The 13,023-nt window shown below is 32.1% G+C and overlaps 1 protein-coding gene across 2 annotated transcripts; it reads right to left on the bottom strand.

Annotated features, from left to right (window-relative positions):
* Positions 1-7,695: 7,695 nt before the first annotated feature.
* On the bottom strand, positions 7,696-12,649 carry LOC109181263 (protein DETOXIFICATION 43-like). Of its 2 annotated transcripts, none has more exons than XM_019331017.1 (12): positions 12,566-12,649; positions 12,369-12,490; positions 11,980-12,291; positions 11,713-11,900; positions 11,475-11,610; positions 11,272-11,368; positions 11,073-11,173; positions 10,798-10,961; positions 10,621-10,692; positions 10,377-10,493; positions 10,053-10,270; positions 7,696-7,764 (listed from the first exon to the last, which is right to left on the bottom strand). In XM_019331017.1, exons 1-12 carry the CDS (start codon positions 12,604-12,606, stop codon positions 7,713-7,715), a joined length of 1,620 nt encoding a protein of 539 aa, XP_019186562.1. In that variant the 5' UTR covers positions 12,607-12,649; the 3' UTR covers positions 7,696-7,712. The 2 variants fall into 2 exon arrangements, with proteins under 2 accessions (XP_019186562.1, XP_019186560.1); XM_019331015.1 differs by lacking the exon at positions 7,696-7,764 and adding an exon at positions 9,850-9,943.
* Positions 12,650-13,023: the final 374 nt, after the last annotated feature.

Raw genomic sequence — 13,023 nt, 5'->3', positions numbered from 1 at the left:
GGAGATCTATATAACCATGAAAGATTAAAAAATTAGTGGAGTAAAATTGACAGAGACATGAGTCATATTTACTCTTATAAGAATGTCTAAATAAAATTTGTTGAACTTATGAATATGTGTATATTGTTTACTAAGTGTACCTTGATTGATTATAGCAAATTATACTGTGAATTATGGTCCACATTGCACATAATTAATATATGTTTTCTTTTAGTATGCTTGTTAAAAGTTTATTTTTAATGTAGTAAATTAAAAATACTCTTTCATGAATTTTAAGATAGCATAATTCTCGAGACTTCTGTCTAAATTGAAAAAGAAAAAAATCATACCATCAGGGCCGGCCCAGAGGGGTGGGCAACATGGGCACCCGCCCAGGGCCCAATGTTGAAAGGGGCCCCTTAACTTGGATTTTTATTTTTTGATAAAGTTAAAAAAAAAATAAAAAAATTCTTGCATGAGCAAAGATTTGAACTCACAACTTCAAAATTATTATTTAACATTATATCTACTTAACCATTACAATCATTTAATATAATAATTCAATTAATAGATACTCCGTATATATTAGATAATATTAAATTAATTTATAATTAAACTTTATAGAGGGGCCCAGAATTTGAATGATCACTATTTCAGGATTAGTTCAACTAGTTTTTTAAACAAATAAAGTCTTAAAAAATTATATATCGATAAAATTCAAAGTTATCATTGAATTATTTTCAATTAACACAATCTTTTGAAATATATATATATATATATATATATATATATATATATATATATATATATATATATATATATAAACATTTTAACTTTATATATTAAGGGCCCTTATTTTTACTTTGCCCCGGACCTATAAAATGATAGGAACGGCCCTGCATACCATCTTATCCACACTCCTATGGGTACCTACTTTTATTAAGACGTACTAACCCTGTTCGAGGGTTGCAAATCACTCTCTTGTAAATTTTAAGGTAATTGCATAATCAAATTCAAATTCAAAACCTCTTGTCAAATTGAATGAGACTTGCACTATCTCATTCACACTCTTACCGTACCAACTTTCATATTTTCGTGGAATCATTATTATTATAATTTGTATATCTTAAGAAGAGGTGTCAACTAGACAAGAAGCATCTAGCGTAGGTGGTACATTTTATATTTTTGTATATATGCAATAATGTCAGTCGTGGCAATTTGGAGGGTGAGAGATTAGACGACCTGTTTGGCTTTGTTGAGGCCTTGATCGTTTGTCCCATATCACAAGGAATTTTTGAATAATTATTTAAGTAAACCAACAAAGTGGAAAAAATGAAACCACACAAAAAATAAATGATAATTACGTAGTTAAATTCTTGGAGGTCTTTCCATTTGTCATCAAACTAATAAAAAAAAAAGTTATGTATGTACTTGTGATTGTTTAGGTGCCTTTTATATCAATTTAATCTACAACTATACATATGAATCCAACTCATTTAATATTTTATATGAAATTAAAAACAATTATAATTTATCTCTTCGATTCATTTAATGACACCTCGCTCGTGTTTTCTTATTCGTCAATTATCTTTAGATAGGGCGGTGTATTATGAGATTGCCCTATAAATTTCATACCATGCATTCAAAATCATTATACAATAATGTGGAGCAAATCACAGTCAACATTCAACAAAGACTAAAAATGAAAAAAACAAACAAATTAAAGACTTTGGTTTCAGACTTTCTTTTTGACCAACACATTAAGATGTTACGTTGCAGATAGTAAGACGATTGCCTGGAAGGTTTATCTGGGGGCAATGTTTGCAGGCTTTCTATGCATTATATTCAAGAACCGCAACTCCCAAACGTGGAAAGAATAGATCTTCACGAATCCATATAGAATCATGTATAAATGTTTGCCTCTCGATCTTTTTCAACGTTGTTGGATTGTTTAGAGTGTTGTTGTTTGACTAGACACGCATGACGATGATTAAATACAGCGTTGTTTTATTTCAAAATTAGTAATTGAATAGGTGAATATGATTTTTGTATTTGAAAGTTACGAGTTTTAAAAAAGTGGTTGAGTATGATTCACTTTTCTTATGTGATCTGTCGATTATTATTATTTTTTTTTTACCAAAAAAGAAAATTAAAAACAAATTACAACGTTGTACTTCATCATCACCTTAATTCCAGCTTTGGGCATTTGTGGTTAGGTGGAGGTTTGAATCCAATAAAGAAGATGGTTTTGTAGGTTCATCCGGGGATACAAAAAAACAGAAATTAGTGAATTATATATTTGGACCGTCAAACAAGATTTCATAGTATTATTATATGTGTATATTTGAATGGTTTAGCTGTGCGATAGCCTGTCGTTTCTATGTCGAAGACTGGATGAGGTAAGCGTTCAATTCCCAAATAACAAGACTCCATAACTTAATTTTTTTTTTTTTTTAATAGAGAAGGGTGGGGTTAATAAATTATTATTTTTATTTAATAAAAGTACAAAGATATTGGGAGGGGGTGAGTAACAATAATATTTATGGCTAGGGTAGATAAGTTGCATCGTGTGATTCTGGGGTAAGTAAATAGGTCAAATTAGGAATAGTAGACAATGATATGTAAAGTAAATGATTATGATAATAAATGTAATTATAATAATGGGTTGGCTGTAATGATCGATCGTGAGTAGTTAGGACTTAGAAATATAACACATAGGTAAGGTAGGTGATAATACATAAAAATAAATTTTTTTGAAAAGTCGTGTGTAAAATCTAAATACACAGATTAGAGAGTTTTATTTTCTGAAAGTACACTTATCATTTTTAATTTTTTGAAATAAATAGTTAGGTAATTGTACATAAGAGTATATCCAAGAGATGTGAATTGAAACTTCATGAGTAATTAATGGTAATAGTGTGATAACTTGATGAATAAAACTATATATATAGAGGTACTAGGATTCAAGCATTCAACACAAGGTTGATGATGTAGTACTGATAATCAATTATATGTGAATAACAAAGTAATATTAATTGTTGGCTAATAAGGGCTAATATTATATTGCAATAGAAGACTTAATTTACCCGTACTTAGTAAGGTCTTAAAACTTGATTAACATGTAAAAATTTGGTTCCTAGTAAGGTCTTAAAACTCCCTATTTATCAAGAGTGTGCAATCAGTTAATCAGACCGTTTTAATCGAAATTTTAAACTTTTAACCGTTAATTGAACCGAACTTTGTATTGCCGAATTAATCAAATCAAAAAAAAAATTGATCAACTGGTTAACCGAACTTTTTTAAGCTAAAGTTTTAAATCTTAAAAATAATACCTATAATAATAATTCAAATTAAAATAATACATATAATAATATGTCCATAAGAAAATATGCATGGCAAAAACAATACTATAAGTCTATAACAACACTTTTACTATAAACATAAAAGTACAAATTATAATAAAGTCCAAACATCCATATATATTTAAAATTTCGATTAACCGATAATTTTAAACCGAATTAACCGTTAATCGAAATTTTAAAAAAATATTTAACCATTAACCAACAGAATAATTTCGGTTAAAAAACAGTTAACCAAATTTTGTCCCTTCGATTGTTTAACAAAAAAATTTTGAAGTTAAAAAAGTTAAGCTATGATAATTAATTGAACTTTTTTAACTGCAACCAAGCTATGACAATTCGATAATTTGATCTTTTAACTACAACTAATGAAAAGGAGAACGTAACACGATACAAATGTACCTTTTGCCATGTGTTACACCATATTCTCTATTTTTCAACACCTAAATATATTCTTATTTTATCGACATTATGAGTTCCTACTATATGTCTAAACTAGACATATCTCATCCTTTCTATATTTGAGTTTGGCTTTCCATTGGACTAATAAAAATAGACTCCATTAGACCTCGTTATTGGGCTGTTGGGCTATAACACTTTCCTATAATCCCAACATTATATATGCTTTGTATTTAATAAATTTAATTAAAACATGAAAAAAAATTCTAAATTACTTAAGATGGAAAGATTATGGCCCTGTTTGGTAAAAAAATTAGCATATAAGTCAATTTTGACTTATTTGATCACTATTAATTGTTTGATTTAGTTAAAATATCAATATAAATGTTTGGTTAATTAGCTTTTTGCAACTCCAAAAGGCTAAAATTCAAAAAAGCTACTCCAAGTAACTTTTTCAATTAGCTTTTTGAGAAAAGAAATTATACTAAACAGCTATCAGCTAACAGCTAATTTACCAAACACTTTTCTACAATCAGCTAATGTTATCAACTATTTATACTCTCTAATTAACACAATCAGCTAACAGCAAACAGCTATCAGCTAACAGCCATTTTACCAAACAGGGCGATAGTATTTTTGAAATGTTCATTTTTCTGTTTTCCAAACCATAATTCTTGCCCTTCATTTCTCCAAACCGTCGTCTTCCTCATATCTATACTTCAATTCTGTAAGACTGTAACTTTCTTCATCATTTTCATGGAATCGTAGCTCAAGAATATTTCCGCCCCGACGTTGAACGTACATTGCACGTATTGAGCATATAACTATTAATATGCAATCCAACTATAAGCTTAGCCTTTTAGTTGAGATGAAGCACATAATATATACAGAGTTCTAATATTACAAATGATGGAAAAAGTATGTATTACCATACATATAGTAATGTCCACTATATTTAATTTATTCTATTATTGCATATTGAAATTATATTGGGATATGCCCTTGTTGTTTTGGTTGGAGGGGAGTTATACTTGGGAAGAGGAGCATTCTCAAATAACAAAAAGTTCTTCGTATGATAATCAAATTTCCCTCTAGCTTTCATTAATGGGGATTCTTGAGTTTTTGCATTGATTTTGTCCAACTTTTAACATGATTTATAAATCGCTTTATATGCACAATGAATGTAATTATGTAAATGCGATGCTTAATTATAGATGAGGTGCATATTTCACTGTGCATTTTTCGGGCACATCCGGTGCAATGTGTGCAGAAAAGTGACAATAATGCACAGCCATTTTTAAAATTATAAGAGAAATTATTGCCAACATATGGTTAATTACTAAAAAATCAGAGGTTACATAAAGTTCTAAACAAATTAAGTCTATTTAAACCGAAAAAATAACAAAAGAAAAATATGAAAAGACAAAAAATTCTTATTAAAAATAAGAAAAGTCATGAGAAAGATTAAAAATGTCCAAAAAATAATAGTCCATGATATTTTATTTTATTTTTGAAAATAATAGTCTAGAATATTAAATAACAAAAACGATAGTCTAAGACTAAATTTGAAATTGCCACCAAAACAAGGGACTTCTAGTGAAATTAACTCTTGTTTGATGTTTAATATATTATTTGACGGTTTGATCTTTCAATTTTAATTCTTCTTCTCTCAAATACTTTCAATTTTAATTATATATTAGCGAGTTATCAATATTTAACGATAGATCCATACGACCTTATCTAACAAAAGATTATTAAATTAAATGACAATGACTTCATTTAAGAACTATATATATAGCTTTACCAAACTAAATAATAATTGGATTCATCATTATTTGTTCATGTATGAAGAAAAAGATTTCTCATTCCAAGAAAGATATATAATTATGAATGAGAGATTAAATCGAACAAAATTGACAAAGATCAAAAGATGAATTCAATTTTTGTTTAGTTATATATGATAATCTTCCATTAAACAATAAGGATCTATCGCTAAATATTATTGATAATTCCCTAATATAGAATTATAATTGAAAGATCAAATTTGTTCAATAATATATCAATCATCCAGCAAGAAAATTTACAACCTTGCTGTCTTTGTATAATTTTCTATAAAATTTTGACATTCCTTTCTTAATTTTCTAAGATGGACTTGTATTATATTGCTGCTTTTACATATATATACACACACTGCACTCACTAGATGCTTTCATGACATCACAACCCCTAAACCCTAACCTTAATTTTTACCATACATCATTAAAATCTAAATTACACTTATTTCTGCTAATGACCTTGTGGTCTAGTATCATAAAGTGACGCTCTCAAATAGGAGGTCATAGGTTTGAGTCCCAGTGAAAACAGTATTGACTGTTTGTACTTCAATAGCAAATTCTTGTTCATATGGAGACAAAAAGAATAATGAGAATGGAAAAATAAGAAGAAAAAAAATAATAATAATCCCAACATTATATATGCTTTGTATTTAATAAATAAATTTAATTAAAACATGAAAAGAAAATCTAAATTACTTTTTTTTAGTACTACTAACTTTGTTACAATGTAGTATATATCCATAACTACTTTCTCAACTTATTAAAACACAAAGAGTCAATACCGCATCCACTGATGCTCGAACCCACAGCCTCCCACATGGAGAGCAACATGGTACCACTAGAGCCCGAGATACTTGGCAAACTATAAATTACTTAATGGAAAGATATTTTTCAAATGTTCATTTTTCTGTTTTCCAAACCATAATTCTTGCCTTTCTCCAAACTGTCGTCTTCCTCATATCTATACTTAAATTACTGCAACCCAGGAATATCTCCGCCCCGACGTTGAACGTACGCTGCACGTACGGGGAAAGAAGACAGGCTATGGCGACAAAAAGAATGATGAGAATGGAAAAATAAGAAGAAAAAAAACTTTAAAGAAAAAAAAAAAGAGAGAAGAAGAAGCTGAAAACACGGAAAAATTAATGCTGAGAATAGGGGAAAAAAATAGAGAAAGACAAGAAAAAGAAAAAAGTCGGGAAAATTTTTTGTGGATGAAGTTCGCCAATTTACTAAGCACTTAGATATAATCACCAAAAAAAATAGAAATAGAGAATTTTAAAATAATAATAATACTAAAAAAAAAAGAAACTGAAAACAGGGAAAAAGAATGTCGAGGACTGGAAAATTAAGAGGGAAAGAGCGCTAATGACCTTATGGTCTAGTGACATGAAGTGACTCTCTCAAATTAAATGGAGGTCATAAGTTTGAGCCCCAGTAAGGACAAGACTCTTCGTGTTTCAGTAGATTGAGAAAGTAACTATGAACAAATACTATATATATATATATAGTCAATGACCTTGTTTACAAAAGATTATTAAATTAAATGACAACGGTTCATGGCCACTAGACCACAAGGTCATTGACTATATATATATATATATATATATAATATATATTATATATATATATATATATATATAGTCAATGACCTTGTGGTCTAGTGGCCATGAACCGTTGTCATTTAATTTAATAATCTTTTGTAAACAAGAATGTTGGTTAAATATTGATAACTCTTTAGTATAGAATTAAAATTAAAATATCATATTTGTTCCATAACATATTAAACATCATACAAGAAAGGTAAACTAATTAATCCACGATCTTACTATTTTTGTAAAATTTATAATGAAATGTAGACGATTTTTTCTACAATTTTCTAAAATAGCCGCGCATTGTCACTTTTATACATGCACATGCATTGCACTGGATGTGCCCGAAACATGCACCTAACTCGTCTACGTTGCTGGTAGTGTTACGTTGTTGTTGCGTTTCCATTTAGGTAAATATATAAAGCAATTTATAATAATTCTTATTAAAAGTTTTTAACCAAACTCAAAATACATTAATCAGTACAAATTTATATTTACATTATCTAGTCTACAAAAGGGGAAAGGGGAGTAGAAGAACACTATATATGCTAAGTATCAAGGGCCCTGAGGAAACGCCAAGGTCCTGTTCCAGTCGCCAACCTGCATGCATGCATAATATAAGTATGTATTACCATACATATAGTAATGTCCACTATATTTAATTTATTCTATTATTGCATACTGAAATTATATTGGGACATGCCCTTGTTGTTTTGGTTGGGAAATTATATAGTCAATAATGACCTTGTGGTCTAGTAGTATAAAGTGACGCTCTCAAATAGGAGATCATAGTTTGAGCCCCAGTGAAACACAGTATTGACTCTTTGTGCTTCAATAGGTTAAGAAAGTAAAATACTCAAAAAAATTACACTTATTCCTAACTGTAACCGTTCCAATAGCAAATTCTTGTTCATATGGAGACAAAAAGAATGATGAGAATGGAAAAATAAGAAAAAAAAATTTAAAAATAATCCCAACATTATATATGCTTTGTATTTAATAAATAAATTTAATTTAATTAAAACACGAAAAAAAAAACTAATTTTTTTTTAGTACTACTGACTTTGTTACAATGTAGTATATGTTCATAACTACTTTCTCAACCTACTAAAGCACAAAGAGTCAATACCGCTTCCAATGATACTCGAACCCACAACCTCCCAGAATTTTGTAGTATTTTTCAAATGTTCATTTTTCTGTTTTCCAAACCATAATTCTTGCCCTTCTCCAAACTGTCGTCTTCCTCATATCTATACTTAAATTCTGTAACTTTCTTCATTTTCATGGAATCTTACTCAGCTCCAACTCAGAAATATCTCCGCCCCGACGTTGAACGTACGCTGCACGTACGGGGAAAGAAGACAGGCTATGGCGACAAAAAGTATGATGAGAATGAAAAAAAAAAAAAAAAAAAAAAAAAAAAAAAGAAGAAGCTGAAAACACGGAAAATTTAATGCTGAGAGTAGGGGGAAAAAAGAGAGAAAGACAAGAAAAAGAAAAAAGAAAAAAGTTGGGAAAATTTTTTGTGGATGAAGTTCGCCAATTTACTAAGCACTTATATATAATTAATCACCAAAAAAATATAAATAGAGAATTTTAGAATAATAAATAATAGTACTAGAAAAAGAAACTGAAAACATGGAAAAAGAATGCCGAGGACGGGGAAAATTAAGAGAGAAAGCTGCTAATGACTTTGTGATCTAGCGGCATGAAGTGGCTCTCCCAAATTAAATGGAGGTCCTGAGTTTAAGTCTCAGTGAGGACAGAACTCTTCGTGCTTCATTAGGTCGAGAAAGTATGTATAACAGATACTATATTGTAACAAATTAAAGTTAATACTACTAAAAAAAGAGAAAAATCAAAAGAATATATATTTTCCCAACCTTTTTCCTTTTCTTGTTTTTCTCTCTTTTTCCCCCATATTCTCAGCATTAATTTTTCCGTGTTGTCAGTTTTATTATTATTATTATTATTATTTTTAATTTTATTTTTCCATTCTCATCATTCTTTTTGCCTCCCTATGAACAAGAATTTGCTATTGGAACGGTTACGATTAGGAATAAGTATAATTTTTTTGAGTACTCAACTTTCACAACCTACTGAAAACAAGGAAAAAATTAAGAGAGAAAGACAAATAATAATAATAATAATAATAATAAAGTTAGGAACAAATAATAAAGTCAATGACCTTAATTGTGATCTAGTGACATGAAGATGCTCTCTCAACTGGGAGGTAATGGGTTTGATTCAAATGAAACCATTGTCATTTAATTTAATAATCTTTTGTAGACAAAAATGTTGGTTAAATATTGATAACTCTCTAGTATAGAATTAAAATTAAAATACCATATTTGTTCCATAACATATTAAACATCATACAAGAAAGGTAAACTAATTAATCCACGATCTTACTATTTTTGTAAAATTTATAATAAAATGTTGACGATTTCTTTTACGATTTTCTAAAATAGCCGCGCCCGAATGCACATACATTGCACTGGATGTGCACGAAACATGCACCTAACTCGTCTACGTTGTTGGTATAAATTTTACATAATTGTGTTACGTTGTTGTTGCGTTTCCATTTAGGTAAACATATAAAGCAACTTATAATAATTCTTATTAAAAGTTTTTAAACAAACTCAAAATACATTAATCAGTACAAATTTATATTTATATTATCTAGTCTACAAAAGGGGAAAGGGGAGTAGAAGCACACTATATATGCTAAGTATCCAGGGCCCTGAGGAAACGCCAAGGTCCTGTTCCAGTCGCCAACCTGCATGCATGCAAAAAAAACACATATTATTATATACAAACATTGAGTCTAGCTTTATGGTACCTTAATTTGGCTATGTTTTTGAATCTGAAAACTGTAAATTAATTACCTCCAAAAGCCTGCAATGGTACGCAGGAGCATGAATATGGCTAAAGCAATCCATATTCCAACGAAGCCATTGGATTTGAGGAGCAGAAACTCAGATCCAATGGTGATGGAGGCCACCAGCACCATAGAATATGCAGAGTAGAGAAAATCCGATGCCCCGAAATTGACACCATCAAGAACGAACGCTATCGTGTTGATGGGTTGTGTGCCTGCAACAAACTGGGAAAGAAGTTGTGCAGAATCAGTGCAAAAGTTGAAGAATATAATCACCATTGATGAAAGCTTGCTAGCATATATATATGGGTTGTGTTGTTATTGGAGATACCGGGACGCCTATGGTTATCATGAGAAGAACATTTTTGTCTTCTGAGAATGCTCCTCGTCCCAAGTATAGCCCCACTCCCACCAACACAACAAGGGCATGTCCCAATATCACTCCCATCTGCAAATATAACCACATTTTGTCTCAGTTTGAACTGGTCAACTATAAGCAATCTAGGCTGGTTTATCTCTTTGTACACTAGGGCCACAAGACTGAGTTTACCCAGTATGGCTGCATATATATGTACCTGAAGAACTCTTGCTGCAGTGGCTCTAGCTTTGTGATAATCTTTCTGGGCAAATGCACCAGCAAGAATTGCCTACACAATAAGATGAAACACAAGCATTGATCAATAAAGTTGCTACTAAGTAGTCCGTATAATTTTTGACATGCATAGTGGTAAACGTTTGATCCTAGCTGGTACCTGTGCTGCAATGGCCAAGCCATCAGCAAGGAGAGATGTTGTCAACCAGACTTGTAAACAGACTTGGAAAGCTGCCATGATTGTGGCACCAAGCCTAGCAGCAAAGGAAGAAGCCAGGGTGACACAGAATGTGGCGGCGATCACCCTAGCAAACAACCATAACCCTGCAGGTATAGAAACAAACCATCATATCATAAAACTCAGATCAAGGAAAGAAGCTAGACTAATGAGAATATAATGGTGGAATTGAATCTCATGTGTCACTAGCTACTTACCATTCTTGAGAAATTTACTCAGCTGTAAATGTCTCGAACTCGGGGGCAACAACTCGACGTGTGTAATCAACTTGCAGAACAAGATCAGTAACATAACATACCTGTTAATCAATATATGTTAACAAGTTATTGAAGAGTGAAGATCGATCGAAAACCAATGAATCAGAACAGAAAGTTAGGTCTGATAAGGCTAACTTACTGAGAGATAACATGAGCAATGGCAGCTCCAGTGACACCCCAATGGCAAGCCAATATAAACACAGAATCCAGTACTACATTTACTGAATCACACACAGCTGTTTGCCCAGAAAACTAGCTAATTAATATGAGTTCAGCAAGAAAATCTCAAATTTCTTGAAATTTCAGCAAGCTAAGCTAGCTAGCAGCTAAGATCAATGTTACCTGTGGCATACAAAGGGGTTGTGGTATCCTTGAGACCGCGAAAGATCCCTTGGATTGCCAGTGACAGAAGAACTGCAGGGGAGCCAATTGATCTCAGAATCAGGTACTTCAGTGCTGGCTCTAACATCGCAGATCCCTGCATGCATACATGTTTCAAGAAGATCGAACCGTACAAAAAGTGATCAGATCAGAGCTGTTATATATCTTAATTCAGTACGAAACGAGCAGAGAAACATACAGATTTGACCCCCATCAAGCCCAGAAGTGGCCTGGCAAGAAGTGTGAGGAACACTGTTTGGAGGATGCCAAGAATGAGCCCCATAATTAGAGCTGTGGATGCAGAAGGAACTTTCAGCCTCCCACTACGTCTAACTTCCCTCTCCTCTCCTTCATTGATCACATTAGGTGACACATTTTCCTCAAGATCTGACAACAAAAACATCAACTTTTGATCATATCAGTTCATCCCAATTCAATACAAGCCAAATGAATCAAGAAGACATACAAGTTTGCAGTGAAATCTGAGTTATTTCATCGATGGAAGGAGAACCATTTGATTCACTGCTTGCCATATAACCACTCCCTATGCTTTCATCCTCAGATTCTCCTGTCTCTTCTGACCCTTCTTCTTCTTCTTCACTCTCAATCTGGGCAGCACCCCCTTCTTCTTCTTCTTCTTCATTATTAACCACCTCCTTAACCGTCGTCTCCTCTGCAACAAACGAAGTAGTTATGTTCACCAGAGGAAATATCGTCACTTTGTTCGCCTGGTTTATAATCGAAGCCACCACCCCCACCGCCGCAATTTCCACCGCCCCTATCATAATCAAACAAACCATTAATCTCAGATCCACCTGGCCGGCCGGACAGAAGATATAACACAAATATATATACCCAAATGGCCGATAAAAGCCGTGTCGATCAAGGAAGCCACCGGATCGGCGGCGAGTGCTAAAGCCGCCGGGATTGCCACCCGCAGTATCTCCCTACCCAGATCATCCAACTTCAAAACTTTCCTGCAAATCCATCAGGACTAACAAATTAAACTCTGCTATCTATCAGAATAGATTATTGATCAAGATTTTAAGTACCTTGCTTCAAAGAAGACGACCAAGAACAATGGCATCCACATCTCCGAGAAGCGAATTGAAAACGGCAGTGATGATATGATGAGAATTAAGATGGTTCTCCGGCGGCCTGTAAGCATCAAACAAAGGTGTTATATATATGGACGCTATATACATATATACTGTGAATATATGGAAGCAAAGAAGAGTACGGAAAGTTGCCGAAAGCTAGCTGAGTCTCAGTAACTTAACGTACAGTTAGTTGGAGCTGATGTTTTGCTCTGTAAGGCTAAGGATGAGTACAATGCATTTTTACGGTAAAGCTATATATAGAGAGAGAGTAGAGAGAGAAACAATGGCTTGGGTGCACATGCTAAGCATGATGAACACTCTTCATCAGATATTTTGCCATGCAGTGATGCAAGCATTCAACAGAGCTACGTGAATATATTGAACTTTCTATATATAAAAATAATAATAAT

The sequence above is a fragment of the Ipomoea nil genome, unplaced genomic scaffold (genome assembly GCF_001879475.1).
Source record: "Ipomoea nil cultivar Tokyo-kokei standard unplaced genomic scaffold, Asagao_1.1 scaffold0188, whole genome shotgun sequence".
Lineage (NCBI taxonomy): Eukaryota > Viridiplantae > Streptophyta > Magnoliopsida > Solanales > Convolvulaceae > Ipomoea > Ipomoea nil.
Note: the sequence above shows the minus strand (reverse complement) of the source record. Positions and strands in the feature narration are given on the sequence as shown.

Bases quoted from the DNA above. Each gene is read 5' to 3' on its own strand.
- LOC109181263 (XM_019331017.1), bottom strand. From the start codon at position 12,606: ATGTGGATGCCATTGTTCTTGGTCGTCTTCTTTGAAGCAAG. The intron at 12,292-12,368 runs GTATATATATTT...TGATTATGATAG, and splicing joins GGCTTTTATCGGCCATTTGG to GGGCGGTGGAAATTGCGGCG. The intron at 11,369-11,474 runs GTAACATTGATC...CTGGGCAAACAG, and splicing joins AACCCCTTTGTATGCCACAG to CTGTGTGTGATTCAGTAAAT.